The 20,632-nt window shown below is 41.7% G+C and overlaps 1 protein-coding gene across 13 annotated transcripts in view; it reads right to left on the bottom strand.

Annotated features, from left to right (window-relative positions):
* IKZF2 (IKAROS family zinc finger 2) overlaps positions 1-20,632 on the bottom strand; it is a 149,740-nt gene that overhangs the window by 31,405 nt on the left and 97,703 nt on the right. For 11 of the 13 annotated variants that reach the window (XM_086896304.1, XM_086896310.1, XM_086896314.1 and 8 more), the window contains 2 exons: positions 14,351-14,494; positions 7,898-9,346 (listed from right to left, as the gene is read on the bottom strand). In XM_086896304.1, coding sequence (XP_086752430.1) covers positions 8,622-9,346; positions 14,351-14,494 — 869 coding nt within the window. In that variant the 3' untranslated portion in view covers positions 7,898-8,621. Of the gene's footprint in view, positions 1-7,897; positions 9,347-14,350; positions 14,495-20,632 lie in introns of those variants that run through there. The other 2 variants (XM_086896315.1, XM_086896317.1) reach the window with 1 other exon arrangement.

Raw genomic sequence — 20,632 nt, 5'->3', positions numbered from 1 at the left:
TAAAAAGAAATCTCTTAAATACAAATTTAAAGGACAAAAGTGGCTACTGTGCATGCGCAGTAACTGCCTTTCCAAGAAGTCTCAATGGGATTTTATTCTTTTTTTTTTTTTATTACGTACCTAAATACATATTTACAGAACAGCGGCTTCAGTCTACTGGGGCAGGGGGGGGAGGGAAGGCATTAAAAATACACTATATATAAATATGCATGATATGTAAAACAAGTCCCATCTAAACTTATATAAGACAAGGACAATTCTAAAGAAGCTTTTCTGGTCTCTCAGGTAGATAAAGGACACGAGTCCTGTAATTCTTACGCAGGCAAATCTCTCCCTAGAGTAAATGGCAGTTTTGCCCAGCTAAGAGATTAGGCCTAATCCAAAATCCATCGTCAAAGTCAACAGGAGTCTCCACCGAGTGGGTTTTGGATCAGACCAAAAGATCTTTTTATTTTTTGTAATTTTTAATAAACATCAATATTAAGTGCTTTCCTTAAAAAAGCTGCAATTAGAAAAGAAGAGGAAGGAAGAGTCAAGAACAGGTATGTCCTTAATTCTGGATGTGGATGTGTTTCAATGCCAACAACAAGCAGGAGGTAAATTATGGGCTTTAGCCTTAATTTACAGTTTCTCATCTTTTGTCAGTCACTATCAGTTTACTTGAACCATATCTTTAAATTCATTTAGGGCAGAGCATTTTGTTTCACTGATTTGTGTGGACTGAGGAAGGAACACAGAAACCACTGCACATTAATAAGATGTCAGGGTAAGTATTGCACTTGAACAGAAAAATAACCCAAATGTTGGTGATGTTTGTTTTTAGAACTAATACAGGCAATTCATCCATGTCTGCAATGATCACGTTTAGAAAGCAGGATCCAAGAATGAAGCATAAGAAGCAAATTTGGGGTTGGTAACCCCCACCCTGGAATACAACAGTAGTAAAACTTTTTTTAAAGCATTTTCTTCCAACAGGAAAAAAAATTATAGGACTTTTTTTTTTTTTTTTTTTTACTTTACAATTTTAAATCTTCTAAACATTTGCATTAAAAGTTTCCAGTTTCTCATAAAAAGATAAACATTTTAGGAAAAAAAAAACAAAACAAAACAACCAGAAAATAAAACCAACTAAAAAGGAAGGCAAATATACAGTATTATAATTACATCACTGTAGAGTCATCTCAAAGGTACCCTAGATCTTTAAAGTGTTACAAAGAGTATGTACCTTATTTTTTTTTTCTCAAATCAACTATCTTTTTTTTTTCTTTTTTCTGTTTTTAATAAAAAACTACACTTGAGTACAAAAATATGTAAACAGACTGTACAGCCAATGAACAAAAAAACCCAAAAACCACCCCCCTCCCCAAACCCTTAGACAGCCCAAAGCTACAGGAGATAAGAGCAGGCCCAGACTTAAAGCTCCAAGAAGGAAAAAGGGGAAAGAGGAAAGCACAGAAAGCCAGAGGAGACTGCTACATGGTGAGGAAGTGAACATGTTCAAGCTCTGAGGACACTTGACAATTCGTCAAATAATTGATCACAGTTTCAGAATCTGAATGACTACAAAAACAACCAAAAAAAGTCCTTCCCTTGTTACAGTGTGTTCAGGAACGAACATCCATTTCCAGTAAGCAATGTCAAATCCCAGTAAGTGCATAGTAGGGATTCAGTGACCTCCACCCCTGCAAGAAGCTTTTCTTACTCGATGTCACTTGAGGTAAAACTAAATGGCCCAATTTACTGCAAAGTGGCCCCACTGTGCTCCCCCCACTCCCCACGGGAGGTGCCCATCCTCTCTCCAGCCTGGTGACACAGAGCAGAGGCTGTGGTACCCGGGTACCGCCGAGGGCCAGGGATTAAGGCTGCTACACGGAGAAAGGGAACGCGCCTTCAGCGCTGCAGCTGCCCAGAGCTGCTGTGCTGCACCCTGATCTCTCAGGTGATGGGAGTGATCAAACACACAGACAGCTCCAGAGCCCCTGTGTGCTTCCACATCCAGCCAAAGGGATGGCACGAGGCTGATGATGCTCAAATGTTTTCCTGGGCTGCAGTGTGGTCACCTAAACCAACACGAGCTGTGGGAAGGAAGCACTGGCCACAGCTTTGGGCCAGGCTGCTCCCTTTTCTCCCAGCAGGGTCCATGTGGTACCAGCCCCTCTCAAGACATGGTCTGATTATCTTCATTGTCATTCACTCTGTCAAAATACTTCACATACTGCTAGTCAAAACATCACAGGTTTTTTTTTTTGTTGTTGTTTTGTTGGGTTTTTTTGCAACTGTAAAAAAATATCAGTTTTACTACAACTATGCAGGTTTCTGTTGCAATGGTCGTTTCTGTCCACTGATTAATTAGGCCCCAAGATGAAAAGGAGAAGTTTGTACAGAAGGAGACAGCATGGAAAGTTATCTTCAAAGATGAGGATCCAAGTGAGCACACTGATAATCACCTTTCCAAAGGCTGGAAGCAAACAGGAACCGGGAATCTGCATGATCAACTGGGAAGGTAGGTGACTTAAACAGTCTTGTTTTATTGTTCTCCTGGCCTGTTAAGCATGCAGTACAGCAAAGCCTGAGCCCACCTCTCCTCCTGACTGTCCTCTGTGTGTTTCAGAGCCAGGTAGGAGAAGGACATAACCCACCCTTTCAGGTGGGGTTGTAGGAGGTCAAATTAGAAACCAAATTGGGAACCAGCAATGTTCTCCTTTGCTTGTATCTCAGAACACATGAATGGGATAGAAGGGAATCTATTCCCTATGAAGCAAATTCTAGCTCTTTTCTACCTAATTGCTCCCCTCACCCCTCTTTGGCTGCTGTGGCCTGGGCCCAGCAGAGCAGTGCCAAGGGGGTGGCTCTGTGTCTGCCCAAAGCTTGCTGGCCCAGCCACCTTGTCCACGGTGGCCCACCTGCCTTGGCTGTGCCGGCACACTCGGCTCTGCAGCCCTGCAGGGGGAACAACTGCACCTGAAACCAGGTCACCAACCCGCTGGGAAAGTCCCAGAACCAGCACTGTGCTCATCACTGCAGTGCTCCAGCACATGAACCCCCTGAACACCTCCTGCTGAAGAGCTTCTCTCGCCTCTATACCAATTCCTGGCGCGGCAGCAGCATGACAGGAAAACTTGCAAACCGCTTCCGAAGGACTCGCCACATTTGTTTTTCCAGGCTGAAGCAAGAAGCAAGTACTTTAAAGTCTGCTCCCAGTCCTAAGGGGGAGCTTTAAAGCAGAGCAAAGTCCACTTCCAAGGGTGCTTTACCTAAAGAGCTGAGGGGGAGGAAACAGGAGACGCTTCCCTGGCTCTCCGTAGGGCACGGCACAGCTGGGGGCTCCCACGGCAAGTCCTGGCATTGCGCTGGGGATGCCGTGTTCCCTGGGACCAGCTACAGACCAGCTCTGGCTGGATAGCTGGAATGCACTTTGCTGGGGTCATTTTCAGCCCTTCCCACTCCTAAAAGCCATCTAACTCCAGGAAATCTCACAGCAAAGGACCCAACAGGGTCCTCTCTCCGGGTCAAGCTGCCCAGGAGGGTGCAGAGCAGGAGAAGGGATGTTTCCTTTGGGTTGGTTTTTGTTGTGCATTCTGAAAGGGTCTGGTAGGATATCACAAACGACATCAGGATCTCCCAAAATGCATTTGGAAAAGGCACATATACAATTAAGCATATATCTAACTACACAATACCATATATATATAAATATACTTTCTCAATCTCTCCAGCTGCCCCAGACCACAGGCCATCCATTTTTGTTTTTAAATGCTATTAAGCCAAGCTAAAATGTGAATTGCTAGCAGAAAAGCCAATCTCATCACCCTTTTCCTAAAATCCCACACTGACTTTAGGTAACTCTGGCAGCCTCCCTCCTCCCCCCCCATTACATTATAAAGCACAGCAAGAATTAAGGAAAGGAATTTATCCAGCGAAGGAACTGCACGATGTAGCTCCTGCCCTTGGCTGAAATAAGCACCTTTGCTGCAATTACCTCCAAAATTTCTTTCTGGAGGAAGGAGCATCTGTTGTCTGGCTTATTTTACAACAGAACAAGCTAGCCCAGGACCTGGGAAGTATTAATGCCCCATGAAAGCCTAGTTTTGAAGGGTTGGGTTTCATTACTGATGTCACAGACTCACACAGAATCACTGGGTTGGAAGAAACCTCTCCAAGATCATCGAGTCCAACCCAGCCCTAACACCTCAACCAAACCATGGCACTGAGTGTCACATCCAGTCTTTTTAAAAACACATCCAGGGATGCTGACTCCACCACCTCCCCAGGCAGACTATTCCAAAACTTTATCACCCTTTCTGTAAAAAACTTTTTTCTAATATCCAACCTACACCTCCTGCCTTACAGCACAAATTTAGGGAAGCCCTTGTAAACAGAAAGAAATTTGGAAACTGTGACAATTGAGAATTTCTTCACCTTGCAGTAAACATACTTTAGGTTCACATGGCTACTTTGTGAGCTGGGTTCTCACATTGTAGAAACCAGTACCACTAAAAATCAGGCCAATTAACCCATTTAAAATCTTCCTCTCTACTACAGACCACTACAGGTTAATGCCTAGACACCTTTCACATCACATCATAGATGAAAGCACTTTTTAAGGAGAATAAAATTATTTTAATCCCATAAGTTATTGAGTAAAGAGTGGGCTTTACTGAAAAATGCAATATATTTTGATGTGCACTCCCAACTGATTACAAAGAGAGGTGACTGTAAAATTCATCTGTCATAGCTGCAGATATATAGATAATGCCCTTTGCTCCAAGGATATGGATCACACCAAGAGCAGAATAAGCAGTCACACTTCTCTTTAAATTAATAGGCTTTTAATCCTCTAAACTGAGTCAGAATATTGCCATTTTTGATGTAAAAGAAGCAAAAGGGTTTACTGGCAGAGAAGTGCACAGAATTTCTTTTTTTTTTTTTCTTTAAATGAAAATGGGGAATGCTTATAGAAAGCCAATTCTAAATTTGCAAATGCATGTTTCTAACCGGAAACCCGATTCCAAGAATTTCAAAAGAGTCCAATAAAAATCAGCCAGGTTCAATTTCCAGCACCAAATACTAAGAACAAACGGATTTGGAGGCCAAGGATTAGCTACTGAAATTCCTAGTACACTGTGAATGACTAATGAACTTGATGAAACTCAAGAGCTTTTCTTAGAAATCCAATTCTTGCAGAGAGCAAGCAAGAAAAAACACTCAAAGAAATCTCTGCTGCCCCATTTTGCTCACTTTTGTGAAGGGACAAACTGCATTACATAAAGCTCTCTAATAATTTTCAGTAGGAATTGAATTCTAAAGTACATGTTAATTCAAAATTTTGTTCAAAATTTGAACTAGAATTTAATCTTTCTAATTTTCCTAACTCTAGAATAAAAGTCTTCAGTGAATGTTTAGAAAAGGACATTGATAATAAGAAATTAATGTGACACCTCAAGTTTCTTCCTCTCCAAAAAATGTAGTTTCTGTAAGATAACTGCCCAGTGCCTCCCCAGTTCCCTGTGCCTGTGACACCAGGACATCCTGATCTCACCTGTTACCATAAGATCAAGAAGCTGCACTTAACTGAAGCCAGATCCAAAATCAGTGGGCCTCCCCATCTGATCCTTTAAACATCTACAGAACACACCCTACTGGAGGTATCATCAGTGAACCAAAGTGCACACTAACAAACTGCAGATGTAATTGCAGCCAGCTGATGTGTGGATACACAAGAGATTCTCTACCTTTCCCGTATTCCGGTGCTTTCCCAAACAAAGGCAGACATTTTATACCCTTTTTCCCTAGTGCTGACTATTCCAAGAAACCACAGCCCAATGTTCTTTCACTGACCACAGAGGGGAGAACAGAGTGTTTCCCCCAGAGACTGAAAGGATTTGCCGGCAACCTTTCTCTCTTGCTTGGGCATGTGTTTTTCTTGCGGCCCAAGCAATCCTCAAGGTTTCCTTTCTACCCTTGTTCTTAAAGGACCTTTCCTGCCTCAGTAAATCACAACCACTTTTTTTTTAAATTTTCTGAATTTCCAGGCACATCCTGACAAAAAGCACAACCGCCTGCCTCCTAAGCCCACCTCCCTGACTGCAGAGAACCAGCCACACAGAATAAAAGTGATGCCCTCCAGCATCTCCCTGCTTTTCTCCTGCACAAACTCTTTAGACTGCACCAGGCACAAGACAATGAGAATGGTCCAGTGGACGGCACTGGTTCATTTGCCCCAGTTTCCTCTACATTAGGGTGAAGAAAGAAGTAGGGGGAGGAACCAAATGACATTAAGAACAATGTTGGGAATAGATCTTTAAATCTGTCTCTCCAAAGCCTGCATATTCCCAGCCTTGATAGGTCTCACATTACACAAGATGACATTTCTCTCCATATTGTATTATAATTAATAGGCTACTGCAAGACTTTACCAGCTCCTACTTAATAGCATTGCAGTGCTGGGAAGCAGTCATCAGGTAATCTGGCCATGATCTACTGTATTCTTTCTAAACACAGGTTCTAGCTGCCAAGAATGTCACCATAAAAAGATTTCAATCAATACCACTCAGCTCCTACTTTCAAATGCTCCAGGTCTAGGAAGAGAAGAAGAAAAAAACCCAGTACCCTCAAAACGAACAGCAAACTGGCATATGCATCAAGTGCACAGATTGGAGGGAGCAGATGGGAATTCATTATGGCCTGATCTTGCTCTCTCTTTTATACTTTAGTAACTTTATCCTTTGGAAAAGGTCTCCCCAAGCGCATGGAGACCGTGCGTGCGGAGGGGGTTAAACCCATCCAGATCTTTCCATTCTCAAGCTGTGCTCTTGTTGCCAAACAACAACATTTCAATTGTGATTGGTACAAACAGTTGGGTTTCAATGGCAATCTGTCCCGTAGGTTTAAGCCCAGTTTTTACTGATGCAACTTGCTGGGTGGTTGCTGGCTTTGTTATTTACTGAGAGAGAAAGAAAGGAAACAAAACAGATCACTGGACTTGTTTTCTTGTCCAGTCTCTAGGTCAAGGACTCACTCTGGAGTGTGTTTCTCCATTTGCTTTCCCTACAGGAAAATTAATAAAATAGGAGTAAAAATGAAATCTTTAAGTTCACATCAAGACACAACACCTACACCTCCACTTATCACTTTCTGAAGAAGCAGGGAAGGCTGTACGTGACCTGTTGGTCACATGTATATGACCTGAAGGTCGTATGTAACCTGGCATAGCCAAGGCTATCCAGCAAAACCTGCTAATACTTTCACCCCTAAATTAAGCAGAATTGATGACATACAAACAAAAGGAAATCAGTGGTTCCAGCAAATTAGCAAGCAAGAAGTCAACAAGAGAAAAAACAGTCAAGGTTGGGATCACGATGTAGCTGAAGTAGTTGGGGCAGCTCCATTAAATTCAGTGGAGCCAAGAGGATAAATGCTGGCCAAGGATCTGGCTCCTAACGCTTTCCCAGCTGCAAGTCTTAGTTTAGGCTGTTGCCAAGAGGTTAACACTGTAGTAGTAGAATGAAAAAGTATTTACATAATTATATATCTATATATACCTATATTTAAAGAACACTTTGCTACTAGTACTTTTGTCATTTAAAAAATCCATAATTTTAACCCAAAAGTATTTCAGAATAACAGCAGAACCTCTTGAGTAAACTACAGACTCTCACTGACTCCTAGGCCACTTACTGTCCTAGCAGCATGTTTAAATGTTATTTCTAAATGCTCTTTCTTAAAACTTAGGGTGCAACTAAAGAAGTAAGGCTCCCAAGAGTCTCTAAGAAGCCAGTGAAACAACACATAGGCATGGAGTAACAGAATATCAACAATTCTAAAAAAAGGTGCTTCATAAGTTAAGGAAAATAAAAACACAAAGCCTCAAACTTACCACAGAAGGCCCTCAGACTTATGAAACTAAACTGCTGTAATGTGGTACAGTGTTAAGACATACATTTCTTTTTTTCTTTTCTTTTTTTTTTTTTTTTTAATTTATTTACATTCTAGAGGGGCAATAGACACTGAACCCAGGAAAACAGCTCACCCTTGAAAGTGATTTTGAAAGGAATATTGACTTTGATTCATGCTCCTAACTCCCTAACAGTTTTGCTTTAAAAATAATTGTTCGTTCTGCAGGACAAAGTTCCCCCCTTTCCTCCAGCCACCAAAAGTTCGCACCAGATCTTCACATTAGAAAAAGGCTCTCCTCTGAAATGTTTCTACCTATTCCTCTGAAATTGCAAATGAATGGCATCTTGATGGGACTTGAAAGCACCTGGCATGGTTGAGTGATATCCCAAAAGAGGACATGGTGTACAACTGACTGAGACGGACACGGACTGCCTTCCAATTCCCACAGAAAGCAAGGCGGATCACTCCCCAAAAACCGACGGCCATAACAAACCCCTCCTTTATCCATTCCCTTCCTTCTTTCCATTCTTAAGCTGGGCAGAGAAAATGAGGTTGGGTCCACAAAAAATAAGGTTAATAATAATAATTAAACAACAGCAACAACAACAACAACAGCAACAACAACAAAATAGGCGTCTCAATGTCTGAGGAAAAGTGGGATTGTAAGTGCAGTATTTCTTCATGTGCAGTTCTACTTCATACGAGTCCCCTTTGGATGAGAAGGCCTAGCGGAATGTGTGCTCCCCCCGGACTATGTGCGACGAGAACTCATAGCGGTCCTGGCTCCGGTAGCCACAGATGTTGCACTCCAGCGGGTCCCGGTAGCCGTGGCAGCCCATGTGGATGGTGTACATGACATGGTCCAGGAAGAGGACGCGACAGTGCTCACACTTGAAAGCCCTAATCTGCTCCCCTTCTCCGTTGATCACCTTGTACATATCCTTTAAAGAGCCCTTAGGAGCTTTTGTGACCTCCAAAGGCTTGGCCTCCTCCTTCACATAAGCCGGGTTTGGCTTTATCTTGGGGGTTAAGGCAGCGTTTCCTGGGTAGGACTGGCGGTCGTCGTGGCTGCTGTCTGAGTCAGTAGAATCCAGGCAGCTATTGCTGGGGGAGCCCTCTCTATCCTGGATTCGACTCTTTGGTCTGATGAGGGAGATGGGGCCATCCATGTTGTTCTCGTGGCTGTCGGCTGTTTCCCTGCTGATGGGCCTCTCTATCCTGCTGGGATGATAGACCTGAGCGTAAGCTGAGCTGATGACTGGGGCCACCTCTGCAATTGTGCTCGGTGTGTGCTGCATCAGGGGGTGAAGTGCCTCAGCTCCAAGGTAGGTGATTGCATTGGTGATGGCTTGGTCCATCATGTGAGACTGCATCAGCTCAGCCTCCTTGTCATAGCTTAGGTTCATATCAAAGGGGATATCTGGATAGCCAAATCTCATGAACTTTTCACCTAAGAGATAAAAGCAAATACATGAGCCAAATCAACGTAATCGCTGCAATGTTTCACTGTGAAATGGCTGGGGAGGGTCGGAAATGCCCTGACTTGGGGTGAAATTATTCCAGAGTCTAAAGTTAACCTCCTTCTAATATTACTGACCTCATATAAAGTTCCTGTCCTGAGATGGGTAAAACAATACCCTCACCAAGAGACTTTTTTTATAGTTTATTCCAGATGAAACATGTGGTTGCAGCAATTTCCAGAGCAATTCCAAATCTTCAACTGCACCTGACCATGCCCACACTTCAAGTTAGGAAATACATGTTAGCTGGTAGATAATGGATAGAAATGTTGAGGCCACTGAAGTTCTGGCAGAGCATACCATTAGACATGCTCTCCCCAAAATTCAAGGGACCATTTCATGTGTCCCCCACAATCTGAGGTGCCTCACATCTACCTTACAACACGGCTGCACAGTGAGAAGCCTAAACAACAGGTACAGGGGGCTTTTTATGGTGGCACCTTTAGAGCCACCATAATGTAATCATTTAACCAGCAGAAAAAAAACCCCAAACATTAAATGAGAGCATGTGGACAAGAATGAAGATGAAGCCGTTTGCAGGAGCAGTAGAGGCTGATCTTTGCAGTTTTCCTTCTTCAAAAAAAGAGATTCTATCCTTTTTGGACTGAGAAAAAAAATACATTCACACACCCCTCCCTTCCCAGTGTCTATTTAGGCAAGAAAACAAATAGAGAAACCACAAATATAGCTTAGTTTTACTTGGTAAAAGGCAAAAGCATCTTTCATTGACACAGGATAAATTTATACATAATGATGCTGAAGCTGGCTGATTTGTAACTTTGAATCCTAACTCACATCCTCGTAACCTTTTCACATCAATGGCATGACAGATGTGCAAAACCAGAACCACATGCTGGTAACATTATGGCAGTCACAGGGCACCATGTTACACATCACAGTTCTCCTTGGAGGTGAACAAATTGACCACTGCCTACACCAGGGCTCAGCTCAGCAGCACTGCTTTTCCACCGATGGCTTTGGAGTGTCAGGACAGGCAAAGTTCATGGGATAACTTCTTTTTAGACAGGAAAGATCATATGTATATGATACAAGATACACATGTTCCTATGTGTTCACACATGTAATTAGCTAGCTGTTGACAGCTAACTTTTAAAGCTGATTTTATGAAGTCTGATAAATAATTTTGGTTGGTTTTCATTGTCTTTGTTACTTCACTTCCTCGGGACATAAAAGTAGACTTTTTTTTTTTCCAGTAGCATAAGCTAATAAATTCAAGAAGTCACTACTTACAAGTGGTTTGGCTACTCAAGAATTAAATTACTCAGGAATCTTCTTCTATCACCTTTTGCCAATATTGCTTGGAACACAATGTGTATAAACCACTATAAGAAACAGAACTGTAATCCCAAATCTCTTCCAAATTGCATTAGTACATTTCAACACAGCTATCACTCAGCATTTTATTTTTGACTATAATAATTCATTCCACTTAGTGTGACTTATTCCAAAGTGATGCATAGAGAATTAACCATGTTATCCTCAGAGATGATGCCTCACTTCTGCTGGGGAACTTTGCTCTGATTATCAAGGTAATTAAATGTAAGTCTAAAGTGACGTACATGAATACTCCTACTCTGTTCAGCAATACTGTTCACATGGCTGGACACCATATCATGTTTGTGTATCAATGGTGTGTACTCAACAATGGTCGTGGTAATCTAACACGACCTGAAGATGATCCTTGCCATCAAACATCTTCTTTTCAGTCTTTTGCATGTGGGCTGGCAGCCTGTGATGGCTGTGCTGCCACAGACAGGATGGACAGCTCTGCAACTGGACGTGGCTCCAGCCTCCCATGGAACAGTGCAGCCCCCTCCCAAGTGGGGCCAAAGGGGGACTGGAGGACAGCTCCAGGAGGCAAGTGTGGCTGGTGTCCACTGGTGCCTGTCACCTTCTCTGGCCACCTGTGTCATTCTTGTGTTTGGATAAAGAAATGGATCTGGTGAGGGTCTGATCCAGCTGCCAAACACACTGGCAGTCCTTTGTAGGCTTTACAGATCAGGAAATATTACCCATCCTTTATGGGCTACTTGGATAAATGATGCAAACCTTATTTTGATTCCTTTCATCATCCATGTTTAGTTACTCCAGCACAGACAGTAAAGAAAGCTGTAAATTGCCAGTGACCTGAATTATTTATTCCTTTAATTATGCACCAGTTCCAAAGATGTCAGAGCCTGAGAAATGGAGTGTGACATAAAAAAGTAAAATAAATTATAACATGGAAAGGAGAGGGCGTAAAACACGGAGCTCAGAAGTAACCAATCAACAGTCCAATAGACCAGTACAATGTGGTTTCTGAATTAAATTTCTCTTTAGCCAATTCTATACTTAAAATCAGCTAATCAGACCAATCATTCTGTATTTTCATTTAAACTATGCTCAAAGTCTATTTATCCTTGCCCTATGTTAGTGAAGTAGAAGAAAAAACATTCTCCCCTCTGGCCATATGACATTCAAATAAACCCCAAAACATGTATTTAAAGCAAGATCAAAGCACACAGCCACAGCTGCCCTGTGATACCTGTAGTCCATCTCATCAAGTATCTAAAGCAGCTGCCATGTGGATACTTGGGAGAAAGCTACAAGAAACCTTGGAGAAAGCTGTTCCAGCATTTCCCCCAGGGAAGTTTCTCCCTGACCCCCATTAACCAGAAGCTGACTGTAATTTGGCAGCTGGCTGATCTTCATCTGCTCTGAGACGCCCGTGTATTTTTAATTCTTACTCTAACAACCATGGTCTTATCGTAAGCCACATAAATGTCTCCTTTTGCATCCTGCCAGTTCTTAACCTCAGTGACATTCTGAGAATAAGCTCCAAATTCCAGCTGAAAATACGTGAATCTGCTTCACATGACCAGCCTGAAGACAGCTGCTTTTAATTTAACTGGTGTCTGCCTCTCCCCCATTAACAAGATGCAAAAAGTACTCACACTCCTGTACATCAAAAACTGTACTTTCTGCCTCCACTATTTCAACTGGATTGGTAAGACTAGTACCTCAAGAGCAGATATATCACCAAGTCTCTGACACAGAAATGAATTCATTCTATTTGCTGTATCCTGCTTCCTTTCCTCTTGAAAATTCAGCCATAGGAGAGACTGTGGTCCATAACCACAGTCCCTTGGAGATTGCTGATCAGAAAGAGCAGTAAAGCATTGATAGATGTAGCATGCAAAGATTATAGCTTATGCTTACATGACCTTCTCATAAACACCATTAAGTTGTTTTGGACAGGTGCCACACTTGCAGTATGCACAGGAAAATTTCCTGCAAGCAACAAAACCATTACACATTCTTCCTGATAGAGATGAACAATATTTAATTGGGGAGAAAAAGGGAAGAAAAGTGAGGTCATGGTGGAGAGGAGAAAAAAAATAGAAAGGCAGGCAAGTGAAGACTGCTGTTTCTCAATCTAAACACTGTGATGCCACTAATGATCAGAAAAATAAGACATGGTAAATATGAAAGGGGGTACTTTTTTTCCTACATATGGATAGTGATATGTTACACCTATGGAAAAAAATGGATTTATCTAACAACAAAGTAGTATAACCTGCTGAAGAGAATAATAATGTGGTATAGCATCTCTCAGGCAAGGACTTCCAGAGAGTAAATTTACCTCTGAACACAAGAACAATACACGGTCAATGGTGCATGAGTGGACAAGCAAAATCACCTTTCTGGTCTAAATCTATAACAACATAGGATGTACTGATGTCTCCCAGCATTCCCCATGTGGGATGGATCATTGCTGGGCTAACCCCAGCTCAGCATTGATATTTGGGAATGGTCAGCTGACTGAGAGCAGCCAGGTCAGTGTGTCAGTCCCCCCAGGTGAGCTGCTGCACACTGCTGGCCCCCTGCTATTCCAAACCATGTAGCTTACAGCCACATTCAGGGGTGATTTAACAAATCCATCTGAATCTCATTTAGCTGAGGGGCAACAACTTTTCTAAATGGCTGTGCTAATTGCATACAGTGCTCTGATCCTCTCTGTAAGTGCCCTCAGCACAGGCAGAATGAGACACCCTTAAGTTCTGTGTGACTGCCCTTCCAGGGAGTGAGCATGGAAAACGCCCAGTAGTGACTCCAGAGTCTAACACCTCAAACAATTCTCTGCCCCATCTTCCCTCCTAAGGAGTTTTGCATTGCTTCAGTAGCAGGAAAAATAAGCTTTAAGTTATAGCTCAAACCAAGTAAAATTCTCCATACTGTCAATTGTTACAAGCTCAATAATTTTAATATGTCAAGACACAAAGCAAAATATGAATTCTTGACCTAGGATTCTAAATCTAGTCATCAAAAGCCACCCAGTGCTGTTTTGTATTCATGTATTAATCAGTTTATTGTGTGCAGAATGCTGGACTTGGAGCAAGAACTTCTTCTTCCAACACAAGGGATGTGATTTACTTCCTCATGCCAGTATTATCAGACCAGTTGTTGCCAAGTGTCAGGAATTTAATACAAATTAGAAGTCTTGAGATACTTGTTGTTTGTTTTTTTAACACATATGGAGACAGATAATTATATGACAGTCTTAGCTTTTTTTGTTTTGTTTTGTTTTTGCTTTTTTTTTTTTTCTGGAGCAAGGAGAAGGAAGATGACAAGTCTAAATCTCAAAAGGGTTAGAGAGAAGTTTAAAAAAAACACAAACAACACAGCTTTAAGTAAAAATATCAAGGTTTTCTAAGGTATTTTCATGATAGTTGACTTCACTTTTGAATTCTCTGGACTGGTAAAATGATTTCAGTAATTATCCTGATTTCTTGCTGTGATTTAACCACCTCCACTGTTGTATCAAAAACAAGTTGTGAGAGTGCTACTCTTCTCCTTGTTCTTCTGGCTATTACAAATAGCACATAACCTATACCCATGCACTAAAAAGAATAAAAGGCTCATTTCCAGCTTACCCACAAACTTCTGTGGGGTGGAGCTTTTACGCTTTCCCATGTTGCTTGTCAGCTTCTCTATAACAGCAGGTCTCTCAAAAGGCACCACAGAAATATTGTTGTCCATCACAGGCTCTTGTTCCTTACAATCTTCCAGAGCAGGTACTACATAAAAACAAAAACTGGTATCAGACAGGCCTGGTGTACACATCACAGACAACACAAATCATTTGAGCCCTGCTGACTGTGCAACAAGTGCAACCCAACATAAAGCAAGGTGTGAGAACAGTTTGGGCATCAAGACAGCAATTACCTGTAAGAAGAGACTCATTCACAAATCATCTCTCTTTGGGAACATCTTACTTAGCAGAAACCCAATCTTAAGTATTTATGAAAGGGCTTGTTTTGCTCTGGACACACAAGATTGCCAGTGAGGAGAGGACATTTTTGAAAACTCACTGTGTAGGTGACATTTTGTGTTATTCTCTCTTCAATATGGTCACCTGTCACCAATGTAAATATTTAGTTATCATTCTTTCTGTATTCCCTTCACACTTACCATACAGCATAATTATTCCTATTATTATTATTATTATTATTACTATTATTATTATTATCTTTTTGCACTAATCACAATGATTAAAAATCACACAAGGCATTCATGAGTTGTGTTTGCTGGGTGTGTGCTCCTTAAGACAAAGGATTCTCAAATGAAGGATCAGTTTGTTAAAGCATATTTCCTCTCTTCACACTGTAATGAGACTGTAAAATTAACACACACTGTACTGGAATTACAAGATTAACATCACATGGAAATTCCCTTCACTATCACACAGACACTGCCCATTTTTTTATTAATATTTTTATCCCCTCAAGCACAGATCTAACAGCCTGCAAAAAGAGGTTTTCTGCATCTTACTTCACATCATCAGGGATCAGGGATCAGCAGGGAGCATTCTTGTGCTAACTGCATCAGAGGGAATGCTCATACACTGTATTTGAGACAAACAAAAAACCAATAACTTCTTCTGTCTTTACTCATTTCACTCTTTGTCATTTGCTGGTTTAGGGAATAAGGTGCTAAAGTTAAAATGTAGGGATTGCACAGGCTTCTAACCAGGGTAGTGAGCCACTTGCACAGGGTTTTATGTCACTTGCTGATATAGCCATTCTTAAGGACCAACAAAGGACTTTGATTTTGTTGAGCATCCTCTTATAATCATTGTCTTATAATCAGTGGTACCAGGCTGTGGATCAGGCCTGGAGAGTCCCAGTCATTTGCAATATATATCAAGTGTGTAGCTCTGCTCTGCTGCCATGAGTTTAATACCAGGCCTAGTTGTCCTGCATTCATCCTCAGAAGGCAGCAAGAAACACCTGAGAGGGATCAGCCACCAGTCCATGTGCTAATGGGATGGTTGGGGTATAAAGAATGGATGGCAGAAAAACAGAACCCGGGGCCATCTGGCACAGAGTTCCTACAGTTTGTAAACTGAGAGGAACCCATTGCATTCTCTGTCTTAGAACAGGCTCCCAGCAAAGTGCTGGGTATTGCAGAGGTGGCAGAGAAGGACTGGCACCCTCATGTTCTGCCAGCCCTCCTCCGGTCTCTCACCATGGCAGCCTTTTGTGTCACAGACACCTTCTCCCAGACAGTGCCATAAATGAACTCCACCAGCCCACTTGCCTCCCATGTAACTGCACTACCTTCAGGATCCTGGCATGGAATAATCACCCCCCTGTTCCTAAACACAGCTGTTTGCTAGCACATAATATACAAAAAATGGGGTGATAAAAGCCTTGTCTCTGCCTTCTTTCTAGTAAGGAAGAGCAAATACCAGGCAATTACAAAACAGAGTATCTGCTCAGGTGAACTTCTCAATTCAGACATCCATAATAAGAAAACATGGCAATTTATTCATTTGATTCCATTTGTGCCTCTGCTGCTATGCAAAGCTGAGTACTTTGAGGCTTAGAATCTACCATATGCTGTAAAATGATTTACTCTGCTGCTTTTTTATTTGTACAGGATGCTCCCCCTGAGAAACACAATGGTTTCTCATTTACAAGGCAGTCCTGCTGGCATCACTGAAAGGGAGGGGAAAAAAAGCATAAATATGAAATGAATCTAATGTTGCAACAAAATGGAATGCAGTGTTCAAGTGACCTAATTAATGCCCAGTGCAGACTGGGAGCCTTGGAACACTTCAATAGCTAAGGGTAAAGTTTTAAGGTTAATTAAATACCGTGCTTGGTCAGGAGCTATCTGCACACTCAAGTATTTACCAAGGAGGTTTGGGAAGAAAGGAAAGATGATGTCTGCTGATTTTCACTGGGAACTGGCAGCTGACTGTCCTTTTTTGGCTTCCCCAAGCTCTGTGGATGCATGCACACGCACACACACACACACGCTGCCATGGGCCATGTCCACCTGGATGCCACTTCAAGGATTTCCAGCCCTTGGTGCACAGGACACTCAAGGCTGCTGGTGTGGTGCTAGGAAGGTGCTCAGTCCCTCCTAGGAACACCTGCTCAAGGCATCTTGAACCAGTTCAAAGCTCCTGATTACTTTAAAAGCCATCTGAATAAGTCCCAAATGTAGCGACATTTGTATGGTCTTATAACAATTAAGTAATAATTAAATAATTCTGCTGCTGGGCATATGTGTGTAAAATTTCCTACACATAATTTGAAACCTTTCTTCCATGAAAAATGAATAGTGCTAAAAAAGACATCTGCTCTTTTCTAAGTCAGGCAAAAATCCTGCTTGGACTAATTTTTAAATTAAAACCATCAACAATAAAAGCAATTTTTTTCCCATCTTTCATTCTGAAGGTACTTTTTCCCACCTCAGAACCCAAGTCTATAATCCAGGGCACTTTTCTTTTGCAACAGAATCACACCAATATTTGTGTTATGACTGAAATACGTTACTAGAATGTGCTTTGTTATGCAGATTTCCTGGGAGAAGGGAAAGAAGGAAGTAGTTTAGGACTAGTTTCTGAAAAGATTTAAATGGCAAGCAAAACTGGACCAAACAGATGAGACAATTTCAGAAACCCAAAAGTTATATATCACATTGACAATTCTAGATTTCATTTCAATTTAAAAAACACAAAAATAAAGGACACATAGCCCAGCCTCTATTTTTTTTTTTAAGGAAAAAACAAAATAAGAAAGGGGAAAACCAAAGTGATCACACACAACTACCAGTTCTCAAAAATCAGCTGCTCTGTAGTAGAAGCTCGTGTACACATTTACTCAGCAGTAAATGCAATTCCTTTTTTGTTGAAGTACATCCTACTTCATTACCTTGGTAGTGACAGCAACCAAAGAACAGCTGACAGGATATAACTAGCTCAGATACAGCAACTCATTTTATGCTGAGAATTTACAGTCTCAGCTCAGGAAGACTTTTTTATTCTAAAACTCAAACTTCCAGCCCAGGAAAAGCCCTGAATATGTTTCTGTTCCTCATCAGCTATCGGGGTGTGCTTCTGGATTGCCCATGGAAGAGTTCACCACCTCTAACACTGTCAATACTCAACTGCAGTTAACACAAAGTACTGTTTCTAAGCCTAAATTCTCAATTCATAAACTTGGATACTCTTCAGAACAGTCTTTATTTTCCTGAAGACATTGTTTTTTCAGTCATAGTGAATATCTGTAACTTTTTACTATTAATTTTTAAGAAACCACATGAACTATTAAAAAAGTTTATGCCGTACTAGTGAGGAAAGAATAGGGGAAAAAAGAGAACTAAAAAAATTGCCCAGTGTGTATTTTTCTGATAAATATTTTGTGTGCAGACACCAGACACTGGGCTAAGTCTCAGCTGGTATAAATTAGTATTACTCCATCAACCTCAATTTCCTTTCTGAAGCTCACAATATTGCTATTTAAATGAAGTGTGTGTGTGCAGAGAAATGACAGGAAATATTCCCATGGACCCTGGTGGGAAGTGTCCTGTGGGACCAGCATTTTAACGATGTTTTAAGCCACTAAGTAAGAGGGAAAGACACAAGGCCATTGTGTGTTTTATGTGGAGCAGGCCTTTGAGCCTCACACAGCCTAGGGCTAGCTTCCTTCTCCTTCTCCTGAAAAGAGTACCCTTCTCCATTACCCTGGAAGAATTTCTCTGGACTTTTGGCTTTATGGCAGTGGAGAAGAAGACATAACTGGGTGTAAACCATAGCTAGCCTTCAGTATTTCACCCTATTCTTTCCTGCAAAGATCATGTTCTTGGGATTCAGGGACTGTCCCTTTTGTCACCCCAACACACTGCTAGCTAGGAGACTGCAGACTAATTTCTCCTTCCAGAGCCAGCACTGCTTAGCTGAAAATTTTCAACAACAAAATCATGGGATCTCTCCTGCAGCATCTGTCCTGCTGAGCAGGGAACAGGAACACAAGCAGGGGCAGCTCGACAAGCAGCTGGCACCCTACAAGAGGATGGAGCGAGACCCAGAGATTTGTACCCACCCCTCAAAACTAGCCCTCCTTCCTCCTCTCTTGCTTCCCCTTGTGGCTTCAGTCAGGTGATCTAGCCATCTGCAAGACAGAGATAATTGAAAGCACCAAAGTAGATGTCTGTAGCATGCCTATAAACTGATGGGCTTGAGCACAATGCTTGAAAAAAATCCAAACCCTCTAGGGGCTGCTTCCAGTTTTCTGGAACAATTAGTCTCTGCAGAAATAATTTGGATCAATGCTCAGTGTTGGCCAATGCTGGTGCTGTTAAAGCAGGAGGAGCAGGATGCTGATAGGGATAAGAAAATCCCCATGTTTCCCTATTCTGTGTGCCATGGTGAAATTGTGAGCAGGAGTCACACCAAAATGCACTCCCAAAGCTTCAAAATGCTCAGCAAAAACAAAGCACCAACTATTTGGAAAGAGAGTCAGGAAAGCTCAACCCCAGTGGGATGCAAAATAAAAGTCTCCAAAACATACTCTTAGTCATCCTCAGGAATATCATTTCCATGTGTGACATGGGAGACAAGGAATACCATTTTTTCAGGATTAGTATAAGGCCTAACGTTAAGCCCAGTAATCCTTTTTTGTAATCTTCCCTGGTGTCTTTACAGTCCCAGGAAAAAGGACTTCACTGCAGACCTCTGCAGGCTGGTGCTCATGACCCTGGTGCTGAGCTTCACAGGTGTGAGTGATGCTGGGATGTGAGCTGAGATTTATTACTGGTCCCAGCTGAACCTGGAGCTCCCTGTCACTGCCTGTCCTCGCTGTGCCCTCACTAAACAACTAAATGAAGACAGTGGATCAAACATCCCCTTAAACATTCACCAGGGGAGGCACAGACATATTTGCCTGGAGGAGAATGAGGCACTAGTTGAATTCAAAGTGCTGCTTTAAGCTAATTTTGTTGAGAAAAGTGAAGTGGTTGTGTGAACACTTCTATTTTAAGCCCAAGCAAAGTCAGGCTGTAAATAAAAGAACTGTCCACATGGGATTTGCACTGGTTTAACTTCAGCTGGTAGAAGAATCAATGCAAGGTCAATCACTGCAGCTTCTTTGGGCAGGCAAGGTTAAGGACTTACCCTTCTTGTCATGGCATTAGGCAGCTTAGAAAAAGCTTTATGTTTCCTCAGAAATTTTGATGAATTTATTATTTTAATAAATAACTGTCTAATAAACCCAGACACTGAGTGGCATTTGGGAAGCTCCTCCACAAGAGGATCTCAAACATCCTGGCAGTCACAGCTCTGTGCAGCCTCCTGCTATTCCCTAAGGAGAGGCTGACTGAAGGCATCCCTCCCTGGTTAACAGGACAGGCACGAGCAGTGTGTATTTTGCTGGGAATCAATTCAGTGGTTCAGCTCCTACCTAACTGACCAAGCCCACAACAGGTACCTCCAAAGAGCAAAGCCCTGAAATGTGCCTTTTCACTGACTTTTACCAGAAAAAAAGCCACCTCAGGCACACAATCACTCGCTTCAATATCTTTAAAACATCCATGACATTTTAAATGTTGACTTTAGTCTCCAGGGTGTCTACAAAGAGAGCAATTACTTAATAGAGCTGTATGAATATTTTGGTGACGTGTACTAAAACTGTCTAATGTGCCTTTATAGGCTTAAATTGATCATGGGAAAGTATTATTTAAAAAATTTTGGAGACCTCTGTCACCAAAATATAGCCTATAGTGGCAGTGCTGAATAGATTTTATTTCAGCTTGCATTTTCAGGTTTTTAAAAATGATTTTATAGAAATAATTTCCAGATGAAGCTGTATTATTCCACTCAATCATGATAAGCAAAACAGAGAAAAAAAAAAAAAAAGTGGAAGTGT

Source organism: Cyanistes caeruleus, chromosome 7, assembly GCF_971803275.1.
Source record: "Cyanistes caeruleus chromosome 7, bCyaCae1.hap1.1, whole genome shotgun sequence".
Taxonomy (NCBI): domain Eukaryota; kingdom Metazoa; phylum Chordata; class Aves; order Passeriformes; family Paridae; genus Cyanistes; species Cyanistes caeruleus.
The sequence above is the reverse complement of the archived record's forward strand: the minus strand, read 5'-3'. Positions and strand labels throughout refer to the sequence as shown.